This window comes from Ananas comosus, linkage group 3, assembly GCF_001540865.1.
Source record: "Ananas comosus cultivar F153 linkage group 3, ASM154086v1, whole genome shotgun sequence".
NCBI classification, from domain to species: Eukaryota; Viridiplantae; Streptophyta; class Magnoliopsida; order Poales; family Bromeliaceae; genus Ananas; species Ananas comosus.
The window spans coordinates 1,702,236-1,727,450 of NC_033623.1; the positions used below are offsets into that span (position 1 = coordinate 1,702,236).

Consider the following 25,215-nt stretch of genomic DNA (forward strand, 5'->3'; position numbering starts at 1 on the left):
TAAGACTACTCTAACTTAGCATGCTTAATTTTATTAACCTTTTGAGGTTAACCACTACAAAAAAAGATATAGCCGGTTTAAGAATTTTAGCTCTATTATATCTTATATATAGTACTACCAGGATCTCACATTCTTTAATTCCCTTTAAGCCCTGACATTATCATCAGATTCAAACTCACAAGTATTAGACCATGTGATACTCATCTCACTAGCCTTAATCGACCTTATGGGAGAGCCGCGCTCTACTCACAACAGTCATCGGGATGAAAACCTCGCTCTCCTCGCTGTATAACCTGACTTAATTAGTCAAGACTCATCTCACATTTTCGGCTGATAATTGACTTTGATACCAACTGTGGTGTTCCACTTTCCGGGGGTCATCCATCATAGAACTACTCTAGCTTAGCATGCTTAACTCTCTTAACCTCTTGGGTCTAACCATCGTCCAAAATGCTATAGTCGGGCTAAAAGTTTTAGTCCTATTATATTTTATATATATAAACTATCTGTGGTCTCACATTGGAAATAATTAACTAGTTCAATCAATAAATAAAGTAACCAATTAATTAAGCAACCTACCACCCCCATAATTTTAGTTCTTGAAATTCTAGTTAAGTGACCACTTTGATTCTTAAATTTTAGTCCGATGATTTACTTTTCTAAATACACAAAAGATTGCAATTTAATTAACAGTCCTATGTTATGTGATGTTACATGGAGATGCACTGGACGCGACTTTTAAGCTTTAGGAGATGAAATGTAACACTTAAACTTCGAGTGAGGATCACAATATAACCTAACCAAGGGACTGTTTATTCACCTGTAAATGAATTTTAGATTGAAATGACTTTCGATTGATCTAAAGTTCATAAGGTGAATTCATTTTTTTCTACCACTATTGAATTTGAAACTATAATTATCTCACTTTTTTTTCAAATATCTACATTATTGAAAATATCCAAACTAGCACATAAAAAGATGAAAAAAAAATTATAGTAATTATTATTATTATTTTTGAGAGAAAGGTAACACGCTACCCGCTTCATTCATATAGAAAATAAATTCAGCTACAGAAGTTGAGGCAACTTGGCCTCGAGTAAGGTACAAGCCACTATACCGAAAAATAAAATAAAAATAAATGATAAAAAAAAACTTAGGAAAATAAAATAAAATAAAATAAAATAAGTAAATAAACTTAAAAAGTAAAACTAAAAAAGAGTTCACTTAGAGCTGCAAAACTGAGTCCACTCTCGGCAGTACCCAGAGCAAAGCCAATTAGGACGTTATGAACCGATTTAATTTGTAATGAACCAAACAATAAAAGTAGACATTTAAGATGGAACGGTGGTGCAATTTATATATCCCAAAAAGATATGTATAGAACTTCCCCATTCCTTAATTTCCTTCTCAAAGATGGTTTCCCAAAAGTATGCAAGTAAGTCCTTTGGTACAATTGAATGCTTCAGAAAGCAACTTAATATTCATGCCATGTTTCATACTTTTTGCAACCCCCCCATGTGGCATGGGTTTAATTTGGTATTCATGGCTTGGAGACTTTCTAAGCCTGCAGTTTGGTCCAACTCCTATAATGCTGCTCATGTTTATTGCACCTGCACCCCTTCACCTAACACACACACACACACACACACACTCACTCTCTCTCTCTCTCTCTCTCTCTCACACACACACACACACACACACAAAATTTCAATATAAAGACACTTTTTAGACGACGCTTAGAAGAAACGTTTTTACAATACAGTAAATACCGATACTTCAAAAAGCGTCGTTATATAAACTTTCTATTGCATAAAACTAATTTATTAAATAATACTCTCTCTCTCTCTCTCTCTCACACACACACAAAATTTCAATATAAAGACATTTTTTAGACGACGCTAATTAGAAGAAACGTCTCTACAATACAGTAAATACCGATATTTCAAAAAGCGTCATTGTATGAACTTTCTATTGCATAAAACTAATTTATTAAATGATAAATTTTATTATTATTTTTAATTTTTCGACGCTTTAAAATATTAGTATTTTAAAAATTTCTAAGGCTTAATTTAGGGCGTAAGAATATATATATTTTATTGATGCTTGGCATAAGCGTCGATATATACGTGCTTCACTTTCGAATATGACGTTAGATTATTCTGGGACGTTTTTAATTATCATTAAATATAAAAAAAGTATCATTAAATGTTAATTTTCTTGTAGTACGTGCATGTCTTTCTCTCTAAAATTGTGACTATAAAACCAAAGGGATGTTATAGAGCAATGCACTACCCCGAAAACACAAGGATTGGGAGGTGAAGGGAGGAGATCGAGGAAAAGAGTTATAATATATAATATATAATAATAATAATTTATATGGCTTCAACACCTGGTCCTCTCACTGAGTGGCCATGGCAAAGGCTAGGAAACTACAAGGTACACTCACTGTAACATAATAAGTTAATTTGTTTAATTATCTCTTGCTTTTTTCTTTTTTTTTTTGTGTGTGTGTGTGTGTAAGTATCATGGCTCTTGCATGGACCCAACAAAGTGCATGTACTTGGCTTATTTTTAACTTTCTTTTGTTAAGAAACTGTTTTGATTGAATTTTTAGTTATCTTCTATTCTATATACAATACTAAAACATCGCTCTGTAGCAGCTAAAATAAAGCCGAAAGTTTTGACGATTCAAACTAAAACTCCGCCTCTTTAAAACCGTCTTTACAAGCGCTTTTTCTTGTAGTGCTAGTCTCTTTAATTTCTACTCCTGTAACCCACAAAACCTATCAAAGAGTCTACTACCATTTTTATAAGATTTTAGAGAATAAATGTTGTTTAGATAATATATGTTTAAGTAACATCTGCTCTTGATATTTTTTTCCTTTTTGGTTCATGCATGGATCAAACATGGTGTAGTACATGGTACTTGCTCCATGGGTGTTGCATGGATTGCACATGGTGGCTACAAAGGAATGGAAGGATGTTCACATCTCCTACATTATCATCTTCCCTTCTCTGCTGCTGAGGATGATCCACAATCAGCTCTGGATCAGCTTGTCTCGCTTCCAAAATGCTCGAAGCAGGCGTCGCATCGTCGATCGCAGCATCGACTTCGCGCAGGTCGACAGGGAGAGAAACTGGTGAGAAAAAGCTCCATGATCACAACTTAAGGCTATACAATATATTGTTTCGACCGATCGTCCCTAGCACAAGTGGCAAAGGACTTTGTTGTTGGTATCCGAGGTTCCAAATTTGAATTCTAGTTGATTTATATTTTCAACTAAGTTTATTTCTAAAAAAATAAACGAAGTAGCTAGCATACTGAGTTTCTGAACTTTAAGTAGCCTTTTTAGCTGCTGAAAATAAAATTTGCGAAAAGTGATTTTTTCAATAAAATTTTTTTTAGCTCTATATCAAAAATAGTACTAATTAATGCGAGAAAATCATTATACATATATAGAAGAAGACAAATCATTATTTTAAAGAGAAAAGCTTGAAGATTTTGATGATCAAAAAAGTACTTCAAGAATTGAGGATTGCTTATTCGTATGTAGTTGCAATTTCACTACATTTGTACTAAGTGTGTATAGATCTAAATAGACCAGTTCTTCTCGTACATCCTAACGTGGGATGTATATATATTTTATACTAGCTCCATCCCAAGATCACTAATTAATATTTTCCTTATCACATCAAATTTTTTTTTTTTCTATATTTACTAAAATCATTTAGATTGTTCTTAACCTTAGAATGGGGGATGTAAGATCTACACCCATTCCTTCTCGGGTGTACAAGAATTATTTTTCATCTAAATATGAGGAATGGTTTGACGCATTTGGATACAACTATATACTGTAGTTAGAATTGCCCAAAAAAGCTTAGTACTGCAACAACTATAGCAGTTGGAGAGAGTGATATTATACATAAAAAAAAATTATCATCCTTTTAAACATATTTTCTACATTAAGAATAATCTTATCATTTTTGTAATATATGTAACCAAACAAATTATTTATACTACAACGCTTTCTACTATATCCAAGCAAATAAAAAAAAATACGTAATTACAGCTACTACAATTTTAAATACATATATCTTCAATTATACTATATTTATAATTATAACTAACCAAACCGCAAGTATTTAAGTGATAAGTTTAGAAAGTACCTAAGTTGCAATATTGACAAGCTTATATATATATATATATATATATATATATATTATTCTACTTTAAATATGGTACTAAAATTTTGGCGTTACCTTATTTGGAAATTAATAAATTAGAAACCAACTGGTGATGGTGCTTCAATCATCAATACGATCATTAAATGGAAAAAATTTTATGGTGACAAGTTTGAAAATAGACCTATCAAAGAACAAGAAGAACATTAAATACACCGACCCCACTTCAGTATCAAAATTTATTATCAGTACAGAGAATGTACATATTATATACAATTTTGACCCGCTCGGATAATTTACAAAAGAGCAATTAAAATAGGTTAATTTTATACAGATCTTTGCAAACATAGTAAATTATAAATATATTCCTATAAATTTTACTTTTATATATTGTCTCTATAAAAATCTTAATGTTTTTAAATATATTCCTCTGGTTTGTTATCGTTAAAGCACTGTCTATTTTATAAGTGAAATATTTTTTTTGTCATCACAAATATATCTCTTTAAAGTCCCAACTGTTAATTAAAGAGAAATAAAATGGTCAATTCATTTCATTAACTGGTCAGGATTAAGTATTCAATCTATGATTAACTAAGTTTTTCTAACAGTTTTTAACGGAAGGGATATATTTAAAAATATTAGGACTTTTGTAAGAACTTTATAGGGATATATTTGTAATTGACTATATTTGTAGGGACTTGTATACAATTAACCCAATTAAAATTTAATCTAAAAAATTATCTGTTTATGTATAAAGTAAATACAAATTTTATGCCAATCTATTTAAGAATTGTGACATTTTTTATATTTTTATTCTAACATAAGTCGGAAGTGTGAAAAGACTAGTAAAAGAAAGTGTGAACTTCAAATATCACCCTTTTATTTTCGCACACTCTCACTTTAGTACGCTGTGGTTTAAAGTGTATCAAGTCAGTATCCTATGGTTTCATTTTTATCTTTTCGTTAGTTTTTTCATTAATATTTCGTTAAATTATATACAAAAAACTACAGATACCCCATCTAGACTTATCGAATATTCACTTTAGTACCCTTTAGTTTTAACTTTGTAACTGATTTAACGAAAAAATTAATGAAATCGATAATGAAAAGATAAAAATAAAACTACATGATATTAAATTGATGCACTTAAAATTACATGATACTAAAATAAAAAAGTGTAAAATCACGTGGGTGGAATTTAAAGTTTTCCCAAGCTAAAAGAAAAGCAGTTATTGAATGAATTAAATATAAGATTTATATCTATTTATACATGTACAAAGGTAACCATTGCACATGTCCTTACTTTATAGAATTGATTGTGACATTTATATATCAGTCACGTTCGTATCCTAGGATAACACTATCAAGAACAAATTGATGTTTCATCCAAATAAAAAAGAAGAAAATAAATAGATGTGTTAGTAAAACATAAATATATTCCTATAAAAATTAACTTTTATATGTTGTTCTGGTAGATGTCCTAATATTTTTAAATATATTCTTTCGATTTGTTACTGTTAAAATACTATTTATTTTATAAGTAAAATAACTTTTTTATCATCACAAATTTGTTTATCTAAAAGTCTTAAATATTAATTAAAGATGGGTAGAAATGTCAATTCACCTCATTAACTAATTAAGGTTAAGTATTTTACATATGGTAAACTAATGTTTTCTAACGGATCTTATTTGAAAACATCACGATTTTTGCAGGAACAATATATAAAAGTTGAACTTTGTAGGGATATATTTGTAATTCACTATATTTGTACATATCTGTACGAAATTAATCCTTTTTTTATTTTAAAAAATAGAAGAAACTAGTGTGAGGGCATGTTTGGAAACTCCAAAATTTAATTGGTTTGATTTTTTTTTCTTATTTAATCTCAATATATATATATATATATATATATAGTTGAGTTAGAATACTCTCAAAAACATCATGAAGGTGGTGCTTTTGAGTTTTTAGCCATTGGATAGAGAGATGTGAGGTTGAGATGATGGTGGTAGATGGTGGTAGGTGGTAGTAGGTGGAATAGTATTTGATCCAAGAGCTATTAAAAATCAAGGATTAATGTATTATTATATACGTGTATATATATATATATTGCAGGGATGATCAGATCATATTCAATGGCATCTTGTTCTACCTGGTGTACACTTTTGTTCCTGGTGTGGGCCACATCCCCATGTGGAGAAAGGAAGGAGCAGTGATCATAGCTCTGCTACACATGGGCCCTGTGGAGTTCCTCTACTACTGGTTCCACAGAGCCTTGCACCACCATTTCCTCTACTCTCGCTACCACTCCCACCACCATGCTTCCATTGTCACTGAACCCATCACCTGTATGTACTTTTCTCTTCCTTTGGCATTCCGCGTTCTGCATTGGATAGGATGGAATAAGATAAAAAAACGATACCGGAGAAAGAAAAGTGTTTATTGATTCAGAGACACTACATATATAGAATAAAATAAGAGAGTGGTACTGAGGAAACGAAAAGAGCTTAATGATTCGGTAGTGTTGAGAAAGGGTTTGTTGACTCAGAGATATTGGAGAAAGGATACAACGGAATTTCTCAAATCTAACCCCTGCTCACTTCTGGCAGACATTGCTCTCTCATTTTATTCTATCTGCAGTAATCTTAGATGCAAACTGAACAATTTTATAAGATCACAAATTTTGAGTTAAAAAATGGAGTGATGAACTATTCCAATGAATTATTTGTCATTCATCATTCAATACCTTTTATTGCATCCGAGTTCATGCACTAAATACTCCTCATCAAGTCAAAATACTCTGATTCTTGTTTGTCATGCTCCCTCTGCAGCTGTGATTCATCCATTCGCGGAACACGTGGTTTATTACTTACTGTTTTCGATTCCGATGTTAACGACGATCTTCACCGGCACGGCTTCCATTCTCTCGCTCTTGTTGTACGTCGCGTTCATCGACTTCATGAACAACATGGGGCATTGCAACTTCGAGTTGGTGCCGAAGTGGTTTTTCCGAGCCTTTCCCCCTCTCAAGTACCTCATGTACACCCCTTCGTAAGTATTTCTTTTACGATCAATCCTCGTAACATTAAAACACTTCAGTTCTGAACTTTCATATATATTGCACTTCAGTTCCTGACCTTTCACTTCAATTTACGTCAAACAGCGTTAAAATACATTTTACCGACATGTTTTTGTATCCTAGGTTTCACTCTCTCCATCACACGCAGTTCCGGACGAACTACTCTTTGTTCATGCCATTTTATGACTATGTATACAATACGATGGACAAGTCGTCTGACGAGTTGTACGAGAACTCTCTGAAAGGGAAAGAGGAGACACCTGATCTTGTTCACCTCACCCATCCAACTACATTGCAGTCGATCTTCCATCTCAGGCTCGGGTTCGCGTCGTTAGCGTCCGAGCCGTACGACTCCAAGTGGTACATGTTGATAATGTGGCCTATTGCGCTGTTGTCGATGGCAGTGACTTGGATTTATGGATCTTCATTTGTCGTCGAGAGAATTAATCTGAAGAAGCTGAAGATGCAAACATGGGCAATACCGCGATATAATTTCCATGTAAGGAATAGTCATTCGCTATATGATGTAGCTAACCGATTACTAAAGACATCAGATTCATTGAATTTGGTCAAGTCAACCCAATGAAATAGTGACCAAGTTCAATAAATCTCTTTGCCAATAATAAAACCAGCTCTGAATATGCCGATGTCACATATGCAGTATGGCTTAGCGTGGGAGAAAGAAGTAATCAATGAGTTGATCGAAAAGGCGATAATAGAGGCCGACGAAAGAGGGGTCAAAGTTCTGAGTTTAGGGCTTCTGAATCAGGCATGCAATCTTTTACTGCATTAAAACTACTTCTACTACAAGAATTTTTTGTTTCTTTCTCGGTTCGGTTATTGTTAGATGAAAATAACTAGTAAATGACACCTTTTCGCCGACATTAGGCGAAAGAACTCAATGGAAGCGGAGAACTATATTTGCAGAAGTACCCAAAATTGAGGTTAAGAATTGTCGACGGAAGCAGCTTAGCAGCTGCAGTTGTTCTGAAAAGCATTCCTCCTGGAACAAACCAAGTTCTCCTTTGTGGAAAACTTTCGAAGGTAGCTTGCGCCACTGCTATAGCCTTATGCCAAAAGGGTGTCCAGGTATGGTTAACCTCAGATGTAAATGTTTTACTCTTTGAGTCAGTTTCTGGTAAATTTTTGCGACAGAACATATGCGCTTAAGATTGTAACCTTTAGTTTTGTAATAAAGCATTACTGTCGACTCGATCGAACAGGTGGTCATGACAGAGAAGCAAGAGTTCCACATGCTCAAGCCGCAAATACCGGAAAGTGCAGCGACTTATCTGACTTATTCGAGCAGCGACACTCCTACGGTAAACATATTCTTCTGTACATCATTTATCGATAAAGATTACAAGTAGAGTAAATGGTAGTACGTGGAAAGCGATATATAGTTCAAATTTGCGACTCGATAGAAAGAGATTTTAAGTATCAGTATGTCAACAGATATATGGATAACATTTTGGACTTGACTATTGAATCAGGTGTGGATAGTAGGTGGAGTAACCGACGAAGAGCAAAGAAGGGCATCGAAAGGCACACTATTCGTTCCTTTATCGCAATTTCCGCTAAAGAAGATACGCAAGGATTGTACTTACTACGCCACTCCTGCGATGAAGATCCCGGAGACGCTACGAAATGTGCATTCCTGCGAGGTAACACCTTATCCACGACTAACACATCATTCGATTCTTCATGTTCGTGAAAAAACTTTGTGTGAGTTCACGTTTTTCGACCACTACGAACAGAATTGGCTACCGAGAAGGGTCATGAGCGCGTGGCGCGTAGCGGGAATAGTACACGCGCTAGAAGGGTGGGACACGCACGAATGCGGAGACACGGTGACGGACATCGAGAAGATATGGTCCGCTGCTATTCGACACGGATTTCGTCTCATGACACAAGCTTGATGCTCTTCTCTGAGGCTCCGCGCTACACTGCTTGTACTCTATTGTGTTTAGTGTTGTAGTATTTATGGAAGCTACAATTTCTAGAACTATGTAGTAATCCAAAGAAGGTATCATATCTCAGTATGAGAAAATGGTTCCATGTTTAGGGCGTTTAAAGTGTGTTACAGTTGTGCTTTGTTGGAGCATTTAGCATGCAAATCAGAGTCTTATTAGAGAACTGTTCTATAGCATGTTCTTTAGTATCGATAATCGGAATGCGTTTTGTGTATGATTGGGATGTATTACGAGTAATTGGACTTGTTTAAGGAACTATAAGTTCGTATCTACCAACCGTACCTAACACAGTTGACTAAGAACTTAATGATTGGTACCTAAGATTCAAAATTCAATACCTAATTTCTTTGTACGTCTAGTTAAGTATATTTTTAAAGAATTCCAATTTGGCAAAAAGTTTTTGTCTTCATTTTATTAAAAAAAAATTAGATAAAAATTTTGGACTTAATTTTCTCCACCTTGCATGAGTGTCTTTCGGATTAATTCCATACAGGTCTCTATAAATATAGTGAATTGTAAATATATTTCTATAAAAGTCCTGATATTTTTAAATATGTCTCTACCGTTAGGATCCATTAGAAAAAATTAATTAATCGTAGATAAAATAATTAATCCTAATTAGTTAATGATATGAATTGATCTTTTTACCTCTCTTTAATTAACAACTGGGACTTTTAAAAGAATACATTTGTGATAGCAAAAAAATCATTTCACTTATAAAATAAATAAATATTTTAATGATAACAAACTAGAGGGATATATTTAAAAATATTAAGACTTTTATAGGGACAATATATAAAAATTAAATTTTGTAGGCATATATTTACAATTTACCATTTTTGTACGGACCTGTATAAAATTAACACGTGTCCTAGACCAGTCAAAAAATTAAGTTCAATTACGTATTATTTATTTATCAGCCACTAAAATTTTCCTATAGCCAATGACTCTTTGCCACGTGGCAGAGTAAAAAAAAAATTAGGACTCCGATCACACGACGATCGAAGACCACGTGGCAATAATCGGTGAAGCGTTCGCCTTTTGCTTTTTTAAACTTGGAAGCTTAAGAAAACCTAGCTCAACGGCCCCTTTCCAACGGTCGACAAAGGAGAAACCCCAATCCAATCCTAAGAGGAAAAGGAAAAGGATTAGGGTTATTCGGGCTCACTCCATTTCCGTTCTCTATCACTCATGGCGAAGCTCTAAAAAGGTCTCGCCTTTACTCTCTCTCTCTCTCTCTCTCTCTCTCTCTCTCTCTCTCATCAACCCTAGTAAGAAGAAGAAGACGAAGCTTCAAGAGAGGTAGAGAAACCCTAGATTTTGATCTCCATGGGTTGTTTCCTTGGATGTTTCGGAGGGCCCAAGGATCGAAAGCATCGGCGATCGCCGGAGGCGTCGCAACTCGGAGATCCGGTAATCAAATTCGCTTCTTTTTTGGTACCTTTTTTTTTTTCGCTGTTGCTATTTCCTAAGAGTTTTCTAATCCTCTTCTTCTAATTTTTTTACCTACTAATCGATCTCAGATTAAGCAACCATCACTGAAGCAAATCTCACTGCCTCTTTCGCCTGCGCTGTTTCCTCCGGAAGCCGCTCTCGTGCCGATTCCGGAGCCTGAGCTGAGGTATATAAATATCTTAGCTTTATTTGGCTCTCTTTGTTGTAGATTTTGCTTGGATAAATTCGCACCTTAATGGTCAATTTCCAGATGCACTCTATGTGTTTGTTGATATGTGCAAGGAAAGAACAATTTTTTCCCCCCTGTTTGAGTGGATTTGATTGGATATTTATTTATTCCTTATTTTCTTTGATCTGTAGAGTGATTAATGAGCAGGGGAACTTGGGTAGCTCCAGGAGAAGGGTTGTGACTTTTGATCTGAATATCACGACGTATGAACCGGTCGCAATCCACGAAGAGGAGAATCATCTATCGGAAGATGATGAAGAGCTCGAAGCGATAGAGAAAGTGGAGAAGCCGAAAAGTGAAGAGGTCAATTTTACGCTGGAGTCCACGACTTACCCTTCGAATCATAGATATCAGAATTGTGAAAGTGATGATGATGCAAACGGAGAACACAGTGAGGATGGAGGAGATGAAGAGGAGGATTACGAGGACTATGACATTGATGAGGTGGATGATGGTGATGGATTAGGTATCGTGGAAAATGAGGAGTCGTATGAATCATACTTTTCACGGCCATCTGATGACGAACTGCAAATCACGCGAGAAGTCAACAGTCCTGCACCCAAGAGCATGTGTTCTCCCGACAAGCAATCTACCCTTTTGCTTAAACGCAAACCGCGGGACAGGAGCCAATACGTGCATCCCGTGTTGAACCCAGTGGAGAATCTATCCCAGTGGAAGCAAGTTAAGGTTCACACTATTCCCGTAAGGAGTATGGATAAAGAGAATAGAGATTTGGTTCTTGAGAGCAAGATACGTATTAGCCCTAATCCTTCGAGAAAACAGGAAGTCTCCGTGGACAGTAGCCTTTCATCTTGGCTAGTTTCGTCAGGAAAATCAACAGTTGAAAGGACAGTAAGAAACTCTGCTCAAACGCATCCTTCATTCAGTCGAGAAGAACGAGCAATATTGGGTTCTTCGACTGTTGAGTATACGAAGAGAACACCAGCAACTTTGTCTTCGAGGTCTCCAAGCAGGAGCCCTGATGAAATCGCCATCGTGGGTGCTGGCTCTGGCTATTCTTTTTGTAGATATAATTCTGATGCCAAAGGGATCCCAAATACCACAAGCAAATACAGAGAGGTATAATTTATAACAGAAGATACGTAGGTGTAAGTACTAAGGAGTGAGCACTTATATGTTTCTTGCATTGGTTGCAGGATAAAGTAGTTAATTGGCATTCGACTCCCTTTGACGTAAAGTTGGAAAGAGCTCTTAACAAAACCAGTGCTTAATCTTGCGTGTGTTGCTTCAGTTGTCGAAGATATTATTGTGTGAGTTTCATTACGTTGTGCTGATAAAGCATATTCTTATATTACATTTGTGAGTTTCATTACGTTGTGTTGATAAAGCATATACTTATATTACATTTGTATAATAGATTTACGAGTGCAAATTCAGCTGTTCTTGGTCTATAATATCTCAGGCATCAACTTATGAGTCATTCTGCTGTATTATATTAGAGTGTGTTGTCTTTAGTTAATGCTTGTGTGAAATTTTACAGTTGGATTTATAATTTACATCAGAACATTTTACAGGGATCCGAAACAATGTTGCCATTATCATATTAAATGAATGATGTTTTATAGAACTTTCTTTGCAAGAGAGTTGGCTTCTCTTTTTTATCATTTTGCAGCAAGTTGCATAACAGTTGGGAACTGAATCTCTTGCTGTGTTAGCTCGAAGAACAGCTTTGTGATTACTTATCGAATCACTTTTTCCAATGTATCATCCAGTAGCAAGATGCATAGCATGCGCACTTAATCACTAGATAGATGATGGCAAACAAATCACAAAATTCAATTTCTAGAGACTTCAAATGTCTTAAATCATATTTAACGTGCGTCGATCTTCGATTCCGATACCTCATCAATGAAAAATGAAGTACCAAAGCCTTGGCAATTCCAGAAGTATTCTAGCTCAATTCAGGTGGAAGTGAGCTACACAGAAAACTGAGGTACGACTTACTACTCCACACAGAAAAGTGTCTAGTCTAAGTCATATATTTATTTTCAATCTTTCTTATAGCATCCATCTTTATAATGTGCACAGTTATTATTACTCATGTTCATAGCATCTTCTTGTAGTAAAAACAGGACATATTTACCTATACAGAGCTTAAACCAAGCCTAGCTCTTTTTCCTGTTCACTTCATAAATGTAGCCCAGAACGAGCACTGCCGCAGCAACTGCAACACGAGCAGCAGTTTGCACCATCCACATAGTTGATTTTGCTCCTGAGTTGCATCTTGAAGGAATGCGAGGGGGAGTAAAGCCCAATTCTGAGAGTTTCTTGTGAGATTCCGCATAGTCCTTGAAAAACGCATCTTCATCCTGCACATGTTTATAACATTGTTTGACCAAATAAGCATGAGCAAGTACTTTATAGTTTGTACAGCATATTGACAGAAACATACAAGCGAACGATACATACACACACTAGATGCATAAACAGACACCATACACTGGATACAGACGCAAACACATAGTTGTGTCATAGCCTTTTGCATCATAGTTTATGATTGTAGTATATTATCTTTTGTCCTATCCCTAAAAACTATGAAATCCGATAATACCTTTGCGTATAGCTCAACATAACGGCGGAATACAGGATCCTCCACTAGAGTCTTGTCGCTCGGAAGCTTCAGAAGCCCTTCTGATTCTTCTTTTAATAGTTCTCTGCTCCGGTGCCAACGAAAAGCTAGTGAGATCCTCTATTGCATATTCGAAACATCGATTTGTCAGTTTTGGTCTTACATGAAGTAGGAGTTGTCGAATTTGAGAGGGTCCTTTGTCCAAGCACCATCAAATCCCGATCTCTCCGGATGAGCTCTACCCTGTAGCATAAAAATACAAATATGCACACTTAATGACACCATAGCATCGGTATACGACGACGGATATACGATATGGTTCTTACCAGAGTGTGACCTCCTGATAGCGCTACAATGTCCTTGTCTGATAGACCCATCCGATAAAAGACCTCTCTTAGATGCGATGCCCCTAGTAATGGAGTATTCAAAACAAGAAGCTCATAAGTCCAGGATCATGGAAAAGGAGAACTTCGTACTCGAATTCAATAATGGCCACCAACACACTGAGAACCGGTAAAATTTTCACGGCATTGAAGATGATGAACATCATAACTGACCTTGCTTAGCATCTGGGAGTCGACCCTCCTCTGGACAACGCGACGAATCCTGTAACACGACATTTGACGTGGATATGAACATGCAGATTAAACATAAGATATGAAGTTTTCGTCAATCTAACAGGATGGCTCTGAACATACCTTTCTGCCAGGAACGAAGTCGATAGTCGGGCCGCCAGTAACTTCGACAGCAACAACTCCCGCAAGCTGTCGGCAATAGCGAAGAGGAGAGTAGTAAGAGAAAGCTGTAAACGAACCGAAGTGCCCGAGATTTGCAGAATATAGTGTAATCACCTGATAGAGATCTGCGTATGTGATTTTCGGATGCTTTGCCTTCACTGGTTCTGAACACCAAATACAATGTCCAAACAACTTTCAATATACCAGTTTCCTCTAATTCAACTATCAGAAAACATTAAGGAGAGCACCACTGCATGTCTAAGTCACCACTTTTCTTAGAAGAGTAAGAGAAGCTAACCTAGAAGATCAATAGCAATTTTTAGGCCAGCATTGGCACTGTGGCTATATTCTTCCTCGAACCTGATCGAACCATTCGGACCGCCTGTTTTTGTTTTCGCATCGTAAGATCCAGCGTCGTGCCATCTACGAAATGCGAACGATTATTCGCAAAACAATTAGGTGTTATCTTTAGAACTTGTTCAAATGTAGAGAGACATTGTACTTAGACTTCACAAGACAGAGTAATGAAGGCAATAAAATGAGAAAACATGATTGTGAATTATCTTATTTTGGGGCATGCATCAATCATGTATGTGTCGCAGCGCGGCACAATCCTATGAGCTTCGACGCAATTGCGACTTTTCGGTCATTTTATATTTAACCTTAACACACCAATTTACAATCCAAATTCAGTTGCGAAACATGGTACTATGCCTTCATTGGATTCACATCTACCACTATTCAAGCATTTAAGTTCGCCGCTAAGGCCTAGTTTCGAAATATGTTTATTGTTTGTCAAATGCAACAACTTTGATGCTTTAGAGCTCCAGACAACTGGATACAGATGGCTCTTGAGGAGTGCACGAAATAACCGTTTGTTTGTAGAAGTTTTAGTTATCAGAAAACGGTTTTTATCAATGAATACGTAATATCCTCTAAAATTCCATGAAGTTGCGATTAAGTCTCGAATCTTTTCTCATTCCAAAGATTGGAGAAAACAAAGAAAAAAAGTAAGCCCAGGTGAGCAATTTTGCTCAACTAAAGCAAATCCATTCAAAAACGATTGAGCAAAACACAACCGTTATTCTAAGGCATAATCTATATCCGGATAATTATGTCTGCGCTCAAGACTTTTTCATAGGCTAATAAGACATGAACTTGCGTTAAATGGAAGAAAATTAATTATGTTAGGAGGCTGGCGTGATTCAACTAAGAACCTCTTGCTCTAATACCATGTGAATAGCGAGAAAAAAATGATGAATATGAACTACATGCAACAACCTGACCCACCAGTAATAATAACTCGTTGAATTCAAACCACTGGCCTAAAATGTTTAAACACAGTTATTATTACTAACGTGTAAACTTCATATGTTCTAATCAGAATTATTTTTCCATCTGATGTGTTACACTACACTTACGCGAGGCGAAGCATGATGGGTGCACAACTCTTGCTGGAGATGAGGGCTCGGAGGTCCCTCCGAGCCTTCTCGATCTCCTTCATGTACTCCTCGTCCACCACAGGCCCCTCCTCCATTGTTAATAATATAAATTATTATTAATCACTACTTATAACTTGTAATAATGCACAGAGCTAAAAGATAAGAGAGAACGAAATAGGTGGAGTTGGTTTTTTATAGTAGTACGTAGGAAGAGAGAATGAGTGTGGATTGGAAAAAGAAAAAACCCAAAAAATAGAAAAAAGGAAGATTCGAAGATGTTTGGAGAAAGGAAAGGATTTGTCCAGAGAATTAGAGAAGGAGAGTACACGTGTCAAGTTTTGTCTCGCTGATCTCTTTGATATTCTCAAGGAATTATTGCCTACACCGGGTGTACAAGTACATCTCATTATTCTTAAAAAAATTTTTGTTTTTAAAAAAAAGCCCATGTGAACTTTCTCCGTTATTCAAATCTACTCTAACTATTAGTATATGTTAGTTTATCTCCAGTTAAATCCGGATTATGTTTCAACACAGGTTAAAATAGAGGTGAGATACTATATATTTTTTCTCTTTTTATTTAATTTATTTTCCTAACCTATCCGTCGTAGCCCCTTACTCTCTCTAGGGTTTTTCTGATAGATCTTTATCGGTATGTAAAATAATATTATAATAACTCACAGAGCGTTATAGGAAGAAAAATTCTTGATCAATTTGCGGAAGCGAGAAGTTCGGCTATGATCTGAACGTCACAGATCGAACTTGGGTAATTTGGTTCTCTCTCTTTTTTCAGGCACTCCTCCGTATGGTATGGAACCGACCGTATAGGAGAATTGGAAGCTGCTCAGTTGGAGCCTCTAGGGAGAATTGTTCCTTTGATAATCTATTTCTTCAATATTCTAAAGAAGATGTCATGAATCTTTTGATCTATTTCATGTATAGAATTTTGTTAGTTTAGTTGTTTTTGGGATTTGAGATGAGTTTTCATATGCTTAGAGCTCGATTTCGTGATTTTGGCCAAATAGAAGGCACAAATGGAGGAGGCATATATAGTGAGAGGGCAGTGGCAGCAAAAGATGATGCTTTTTCTTTTCCAGTTCGAGAAAGAGGATGACTGTTGTAAGGGCAAATAAGAAAATAAGAAGACTGTTAAGAGCAAATAAGAAAAGTGGTAGTCACAAGCATATTTAAATGCACAAAATAGTCATTTTACAAGAGATAATGGTTATTTTTAACGATGCACTAACAGATTAATCTAACTTTAGGAGTATATATTTGAAAGAGTTTGAAACTCTTTTATCAGCTCTGACATACAAACCAACTGCACTACAGAGAGACGGTTGTTCATCACTTTTATGCGATCGCATTTTTCTCTGAAAAATCTTCCACCAACAAATACTACTCATGTAATGTACCAGAAAAGGAAGCTGAATTATTTATCCACATCTATTTCATAACATAGCATTCTCCTTTTGCAATATGCATTGTTGCAAATACATATGTTTGGAGCATCTTCTTTTGGCATATCAGTAGAATCTTTCAACACCTATACATAAGAAATTGAGACATGTTCCATATTTTACTACTGCTGGGTTTCAGTACAGAGCATAAAAGATAATCATTTGGTTTTCCTGAACTTCCTGGATGTAATCAGAATGATCACCGCCGCAGCGACTGCAACTCCGACGGCGCTCCTCACTAGTAATTTCCTCCCCTTGGCAACTGATTTGCATGTCGAAAGAATCGGAGGGGGGGTTTCTGATTCGCTTCTCGACGGGATGCGCGGGGGAGTAAAGCCCAGTTCTGAGAGTTTCTTGTGTGATTCCGCGTAGTCCTTGAAAAATGCATCTTCATCCTGCCCATATTTATGGCATTGGAGAGAAATGCTGTGTGAGGTAGCGACTTTACGGTATATCGACATTAATGCGCAAGCGCAAACATAAGATTATTATGCTAGATTACAAATGCATACACAAAACACTAGATCTGCGCTTGCGCACAAACACGAAAACACGGAATAGATGCAATTTCGCTATGAAGGTTATGCATGCATATATGTACCTAGATGTGAGAAATCCATATACAATTCCAATAATCAATGAAGCGATTAGAATGTCTAAAAGTTGCATAATCTTAGTGTTAAATAACGTGAAATAACTGTTCTTCTCCAAAAGTTTATATCATTATGCCCGAGACGTGGACGTGAATTAAATGGAAAGAGAAATTGTGTGGGCTTCTTCTCTTATTCCATGAGTTTATTGTCATACTATTTTATCTATTTTTGTCATTCAGAAGGGAAGGAAAAATCGCGAATTCCGAAAACTATGAGATTAAACAATACCTTTGCATATTGCTCAACATAACTGCGGAATGCAGGATCATCCACTAAAGCCTTGTCAAGTGGATGCAGAAGCTGTGCTGATTCTTCTTTTAGCAGTTTCCTGATTCAGTTCTCAGTAAAAAGATAAAATAACAGCACATGAACAGGGACTGGAATAGTAATTTTCTTAGTTTTGGTCTTACACAAAATAGCTGTTGTCAAATTTGAGAAAGATGTTTTGGCTCCCATCAACATTAAGTATTGATCTCTCCTGATGAGCTCGACCGAATAAGTTTAAAATATACACATTTAGTTAGTAAAATTCGACAAAACAGCATTAATATGCGATAACAGATGTACGATATGCTTTTTACCAGTATCTGACCGCCAGATAGTGCGACAATATCCTTGTCCGATAGGCCCATCCGATAAAAGACGTCTCTTAGATGCTGTGCCCCTATTCATCATAGAGTATTCAACACTAGAACTTATTAAGTTTGCATAACAATTTGCTAGGAAACTTCAAAATAGTGAAGCAATAAGCCATTTATTCAGGTGAGTCTAAACTCTAGAGTATGTAGAATAAACATGGGTTATAATACAGGTTAGATCAGGTTGATCAGGTGAAAGTTCGACAGGACGAAATAAAGGTGAGGTCAGGTTAGGCAAAATAATCTGAATTACGATCAGAAGCCGAAGTACTCGAGGTGTGGTTCAATCACAATAGACCTGCAAAAGCTATTAAATCTTATATGGGGTTTGTATGTTCACAAAAATTGTTGCTGCTCTGCATGCGATTACTATATGTATGAATCAATTCCAAATCATTAATTCGATCCATTTTTCCTTTTGCGTAGCCATTACTGAACAAACTAAAGTAACAACCTGGGGCAAGAATAAAAAGACTCAATTGAAGAATTATGGATTACAGGCACTGTAATCAACCTTTACTAAAATCTGGGAGCAATCCTTCGTTTGCGCAGACCGCTGAATCCTGAAATAAGCTTGAATTAACATAAAATGTGGTCTTAAAATGAACATGAATACTGATATCTTGCTTAATTTAACATGAGAAACAAAAATTCCAGCAATTGGATACTTCTCACAAGATGGTACTGAACATACCTTTCTGCCAGGAACAAAGTCGATAGTCGGTCCACCGGTAGCTTCCACAGCAACAACACCAGCAAGCTGATAGAGTATTAAGTCATATAGCAATTTTAAAGCAGTAGTCAATAGTAAAGACTCTTAAGCACGGGTGTGCGACACAGACACACCAATCTAGTCCCGGGAGCATAAGAATCAAGGACTTTAATACTAATAACTGAGCTTAAGTATTTTGGGCCGGTGATTTGAGTCAAACGAGTTATTAGTATTAGTGGGCTGGATCATTACACTACCTTGACAGAAAAGAAACATAATAGAATACAAGGAAGTAATCCGACTAAACAGCCCAAGATTTAGAGAATATGTGTACCTGATAGAGATCTGCATATGTGATTTTTGGATGCTGTGCCTTCACCAGCTCTGAACACCAAGCATAAGAAGCAATTCACTAAGCCTGTTAATTTCTTTGAAAACATTGTTATAGTTTCTTTAGCATGAAACTAGCATGATTAATTCAACTGATGAAGTCGTCGAGTGGTCGACCGAATCGTCATAAACTTAGCACTGGAAAGAGTAGCAAGAAACCCTCGATAACATATTTCATGTGCCGAAACAAACAACTAATGAAACATTGTTCGTCAGAGCTTACGAAACGCGGAGCAACAGATCAATGCAGAAAACATGTTGGAACAAGGACTTGAAGTTGCAAATGGAAGTAAGCTAGACACTGCAACCTAACAAAAGCATTATACCATTTTCACAGTTTTCAAACCTACAGTAATCTACTGTGATTAAGATTTGTTCAGTGAATACAGGTAAATGAAAATAGTGTAAAAACTAAAGAAAGAGATGAGCCTTCAATCTGTTTGACAGGAACATTGTGTGCCGACGAATTATGCATAACTTTTTACCAAAAAAAGAAGGGAGCTATGCATGGCATGAAAGAAACAGATTTTGTGGTGGAAGAGTGTAAATTTCACATATAAGCTATGAGAGAACAATGGTTTTATATTATATAGTAAACACTCCCTATGTTGGGACTCGAACAGAAATTAAATGAAGCAGAGAACTCAGAAGGACTCGAACTTAGAAAACTCTGCTCTGATACCGTACGTGTTGGATAATGTAAAATAATCATCGCCCTCCGAAAAGCTTACGGTATAAAAAAAAAAAACACTGGTATTTTAATGCGAGACATGCAACAACAAGCATGGGAATGAGTTACAATGTAAAGTTACTAAAGTACATACTAATTTAGTAAGTATAATAAAGTCAAGCAACTATCAAAATTTGCATAGTGGATCACTGCAGTGATGAGAAGATCCTTTTGTTTTTTGTCAGAAGAGTAAAAGCAGTTATCTATATATATATATATATATATATATATATATATATATATTTAGAGTGAGCTATGTACTTTACAAGTATCACCATCATGGGCTATATATTTTAGCCATGTGGACCTATACTTTTTTGCATATTAATGGCCCTTGATTAACACTATTTCCACCACCACCACTACCACCACCTACCTGACCATCATCTCAACCTCACATCTCTCAATCCAAGCGGCTAAAAACCCGAAGTATCACCCATGGCAACTTTTACAATGTATCTAGCCTACTTATATATAATATATATATATATATGTATAATATATACATATATATATATGAGTTGGACTGGGCTACATATTAGTTAGCAAAATCTCATTGTTGCTCTACCAGTTTTTAGCCTTTGGATCAACTCTTTTCATCATTTCATACACTTGCGACTTAATAGCTTATAACCCAGTGGGCGACACCTAACCCTAGGGGAGCCACTCAACTCTAACTGATATTACATATCTAACCCTATAATACTTTTCATTCAAGGGGCTAAAAATTGATAGCAAAATGAGCGTCTGTTACTATTAATAGTATTCCAGTCTACTTCAATATATAATATATATATATATATATATATATATCATATATTAGTATATATTATATATAGAGTCCGGCTACTATACTAATCGATAATACCAAGCCCTTGTACTATTGAAGTTTTCACCGATAGATCTAAACTTTTGATCATTTCCACCAATTAGATCTATACTATTAACCAACCATCCACTCAACCTTAGGAGACCCTATTAATTTAACCGGCTGACCGCTATCATCCTACACCGCCACATTTTTCATCAAACGCGGCTAAAAACTCAATTAGTACAATGGCTTTGGTGCCATTGTAGTCATTAGTAGCCAAATTATCCCTCTCTCTCTCTCTCTCTCTCTCTCTCTCTTTATATATATATATATATATATATATATATATAATTGAGCTCCTGTGCTTTTAAAAGTATCAAGTTATTGGTGCTTGTAAGTTTTTGGCCTTTGGATTAATGGATGTGCGGTTAGGATGATGTGGGCCTCCTAGGATTGAGTGGGTGGTTAGTTTAATAGTATAATTTAACGGATAAAAATGATTAAAGACAGAGATCTAACGGTAAAAAATTTACAAGCACCAAATGCTTGCTGCTTTTACAAGCACCATAGCCAGACTCTATACATATATATATATTTTAATTTGGATGCGCCAAGGACCTGCACTAAATGCACGTCCATGGGATGTCCATGTCGTACACGAGGCTGACACGAACACGTGAGGTTTCTAGAAGTGTCCNATATATATATAGGGATAATTGGATATAACTCCCTACAAAAGTATAAAATAGCAAATATATTCCTACAAAATTTAAGTTACCAGATTTATCAATCCAAAAGTCCTCACGTCTGCAAATATATCCTTTTGATATCAAAATTTAGATAATCATTGGTTAAAAAGGCTAACCACAATTAGCTAAGGGGTGAAATGACATTTTTACCCCTTCTATATATACTTTGTATTTCAATGTTGAGTTCCATCGCCTTTTTCACACTCTCCTCTCTATCCATGGCGACGGCAAAACCTACAGCGGCAGCGATGTCGAAGGCGAAGCCATCAGTCGCGGCAAAAATGAGGTACGCTGCACGTGCCGCAGCAAAGACGAGAGGAGAGAGGGAAAGAAAGATAGCTTTTTACAGGGGCAAATTTGTAAGAATAAAATAGTCATTTTATACATCCACCGCTAAAAGCAAATCTAACGGTGGGATATATATAAATGAACCATAATTTTTGGAGGGATATATTTGATATTTCATATCTTTGTAGAGACCAGTATAAAATTAACCCGTATACCTAAAAGATCAATAGCACTCTTTAGGTCATAAGAGGCGCTATGCTTGTATTCCTCAAATCTGATCGAACCATTCGGACCACCTGTATTTGTTTCCTTATCATAAGTCCCAGCATCATCCCATCTGCAAAAGGCAAATGATTGATATAAAAAGGTCTTTGTTTTCATTTTTTTCCATTCTAAGAAGCCCTTAGTTATGTAATATTTTACTGTTGAATGTAAATTTTTTTTTTTGTGAGAAAGGTGGCATACTACTTGCTTTATTTATTTTCTTTAGAAATAGACTTAGCTAGAATATAAATATTAAAAACGTATTTGCTAATAGCTTAAGCCATTAGACACAAACTATTGTTTAGAACTAGAGATAAATCTCTCCATTTTATGTGCTCAATAATAGTTTTAAGGTTGCATATAAATATCAAAAACGTTGCTTCCTAATAGCTTAAGCTACAAGAGACAAACAATTGTATAAAATGGTATCGGAGCTAGGGCTGAATCTTCACCAGTTTTAAGAAGCCCTAAGTTCGGTTTCTACATCTCCCATTTTTTTTTTTTTTTTTTTTTTCATTGTCTCTTTCATTACCTCTTTAATCAGTGTATTCTATATAGTTCACCTGATATCCAATGTTTTAGAAAATTGGGTCGAATAGCAATCCGAAAATATTACTGAAATGTCAGTACGATGTCCTAAACATTTAGATATTATTTTCAATTTTATTATATAGAAAAACTCATAAAGTTATTTTCTTCAACCGCTAAAAATTGAAATCACAGCCAAGCTGGGCTCGGTTCCAATTACTATAATAACCGAGTCTCCTTATACAGCTCCAACTACTTCAGAAGTTGCTATTCAAATAAATATATCAAACAACACCGTATTTGAATTTGACCGCACGCAGTTACAACAGCGTGCAGTTGCAACCACATAATTCACCTCCATACACACAGCAACTGAAACTGCAGGACGACGAGGTCCAACTCCCAAACAACCCAATAACCCCCGTACAGCAACTGAAACTGCACACACTTTCAACTACACGCATGCATCTCCAGCTACACTGCATTTACAACTACATTCCGGCTACAGAGAGAGAGAGAAAGAGAGAGTACTCACGCGAGGCGGAGCATGAGAGGGGCAGTGGCGACGTCGTTGGAGATGAGGGCTCGGAGGTCCCTCCGAGCCTTCTCGATCTCCGTCATGTACTCCTCGTCCACCACAGGCCCCTCCATTGTTTAAAGCTTATTAGTTAGTATGTTTTAATGAATTATATATACATAATGTGGAGACATATATATATATATGTATATACTTTTATAGTTGGAGGTGAGGGGTTGGGGGAGGGTGATGGAAACTGGGAAAGGAATGGGATTCGAGGGAAAGGGAAGACTGGAGGAGTGCGCACCTATATATGCTTTTCGGCTCGGCCTCCAAAAGTTGATACCTCGAAAGCAGTCTGGCGGCAGAATAACCCGAGAAAAACAAAAAATCTGTGGGGGGCATTTTGAGGCAGCTTCCTGCATGGATTTATTAGATACGGATATAAAAAATAAAGGGTTAATTTCATGCAGATTCATATATACAAAGATATCAAACGACAAATATATTTCTATAAAATTTAAGATATCAGATTTATCATTTAAAAATTTTTTTAATTTGTAAAAATATATCTTTTCAAAAGTTCTAATTCATTCGTATATGTTCCTGTCGTTTGATTCCCCGTTAATTTGTTAACTGTGGATGCATATATAAAATATCTATTTTATCCTTAAATAATTTATCTATGCAAAATATTATTTTTCTTTCTCTCTCTTTCATCGCTTTCACGGCACGTGCAGCATATCTTATTTTTGCCGTGACCGAGTGCCTCGCCTTCTATGCCACTGCCATCGTAGGTCTGTTGCCATAAATAAAAATAAGAAGATGAGAAAGATTGCGGAACTCAATATTAAAATACAAATTATATATATAAGGGTAAAGAGGTTATTTTCTCCTTAGCTAATTGTGATTTCCTTAGCTAATTGTGATTAGCTTTTTCAACTCATAGTTATCTAAATTTTAGTAACAAAAAGATATATTTGCAGACAAAAGAATTTTGGAAGGATAAATCTGATACTTTAAGTTTTGTAGGTATAACGATCCAGCCCACTAGCAACAATAACTCATTCGGTCCAACCACCGGCCCAAAATGCTTAAACCCAATTATTATTACTTAGTGTCTAAGTTTCTTATATACCCAATTATATCCTATTCCTATCCGACCGATGTGGGATTATTGGGGCGTAACATACTCTCATTGTTAAGGCCGTGACGTCTTCGTTAGTCTAATCACACACACAGCCCAAGATCACCAGGCGATGTGAGACTTGTCTCACTAGCCTTTATCATTCCGACCCTGACTTAGTCAAGACTCATCTCACACTTCCGGCTGGTAAACTGGCTCTGATACCAAATGTAATAACTCAGCCCACTAGCAACAATAACTCTTTGGGCCCAACCACCGGCCCAAAATGCTTAAGCTCAGTTATTATTACTTAGTGTCTAAGTCTTTTATGTACCCAATCATATCCTCTTTCCTATCGGATGTGAAATTATTGGGATGTGACAGTAGGGATATATTTAATATTCAATATTTGTGCAAGAAGCCACATGCAATTATCCCAAAAATAAAAATTCGAGGGATTCAAACTCAGATAGAAATTAGAACCCGAAGCAGAGTGGATTTTACATTATATAATAAATATGAATGTTTGATGTTATATTTGAATTTGTAGTTCGAAAATTATATTTTAATACAATATGTTTAGAAATATGGGAAATGGAAATGATTGTTTCATGAGTTTTGGATTTTTGGTTGGATATGATTTAGGATATTGGATTTTCAAAATATG

The 25,215-nt window shown here is 35.9% G+C and overlaps 4 protein-coding genes across 6 annotated transcripts; 2 read left to right on the top strand and 2 right to left on the bottom strand.

The window, feature by feature from the left end:
* On the top strand, window positions 2,284–9,504 carry LOC109707241 (protein ECERIFERUM 1-like). The gene is made up of 10 exons (XM_020228383.1): window positions 2,284–2,436; window positions 2,917–3,140; window positions 6,296–6,528; window positions 7,012–7,231; window positions 7,383–7,758; window positions 7,921–8,028; window positions 8,148–8,348; window positions 8,483–8,581; window positions 8,753–8,923; window positions 9,017–9,504. The coding sequence occupies exons 1-10, from the start codon at window positions 2,377–2,379 to the stop codon at window positions 9,176–9,178; spliced, it is 1,854 nt and encodes a 617-aa protein (XP_020083972.1). The 5' UTR covers window positions 2,284–2,376; the 3' UTR covers window positions 9,179–9,504.
* On the top strand, window positions 10,322–12,326 carry LOC109707137. The gene is made up of 4 exons (XM_020228229.1): window positions 10,322–10,645; window positions 10,756–10,853; window positions 11,048–11,996; window positions 12,074–12,326. The coding sequence occupies exons 1-4, from the start codon at window positions 10,562–10,564 to the stop codon at window positions 12,146–12,148; spliced, it is 1,206 nt and encodes a 401-aa protein (XP_020083818.1). The 5' UTR covers window positions 10,322–10,561; the 3' UTR covers window positions 12,149–12,326.
* On the bottom strand, window positions 12,765–15,926 carry LOC109707076 (probable L-ascorbate peroxidase 3). Of its 2 annotated transcripts, XM_020228150.1 has the most exons (9): window positions 15,665–15,921; window positions 14,542–14,666; window positions 14,358–14,407; window positions 14,205–14,270; window positions 14,064–14,112; window positions 13,833–13,915; window positions 13,670–13,749; window positions 13,489–13,591; window positions 12,765–13,246 (listed from the first exon to the last, which is right to left on the bottom strand). In XM_020228150.1, exons 1-9 carry the CDS (start codon window positions 15,778–15,780, stop codon window positions 13,043–13,045), a joined length of 876 nt encoding a protein of 291 aa, XP_020083739.1. In that variant the 5' UTR covers window positions 15,781–15,921; the 3' UTR covers window positions 12,765–13,042. The 2 variants fall into 2 exon arrangements, with proteins under 2 accessions (XP_020083739.1, XP_020083738.1); XM_020228149.1 differs by having other exon boundaries at window positions 14,205–14,407; window positions 15,665–15,926.
* Window positions 17,106–23,586, bottom strand: LOC109707998 (probable L-ascorbate peroxidase 3). 2 transcript variants are annotated; one of them, XM_020229551.1, is made up of 10 exons: window positions 23,441–23,586; window positions 22,329–22,450; window positions 21,976–22,059; window positions 19,480–19,529; window positions 19,128–19,193; window positions 18,948–18,996; window positions 18,377–18,459; window positions 18,206–18,273; window positions 18,024–18,123; window positions 17,106–17,537 (listed from the first exon to the last, which is right to left on the bottom strand). In XM_020229551.1, exons 1-10 carry the CDS (start codon window positions 23,554–23,556, stop codon window positions 17,301–17,303), a joined length of 975 nt encoding a protein of 324 aa, XP_020085140.1. In that variant the 5' UTR covers window positions 23,557–23,586; the 3' UTR covers window positions 17,106–17,300. The 2 variants fall into 2 exon arrangements, with proteins under 2 accessions (XP_020085140.1, XP_020085141.1); XM_020229552.1 differs by lacking the exon at window positions 21,976–22,059.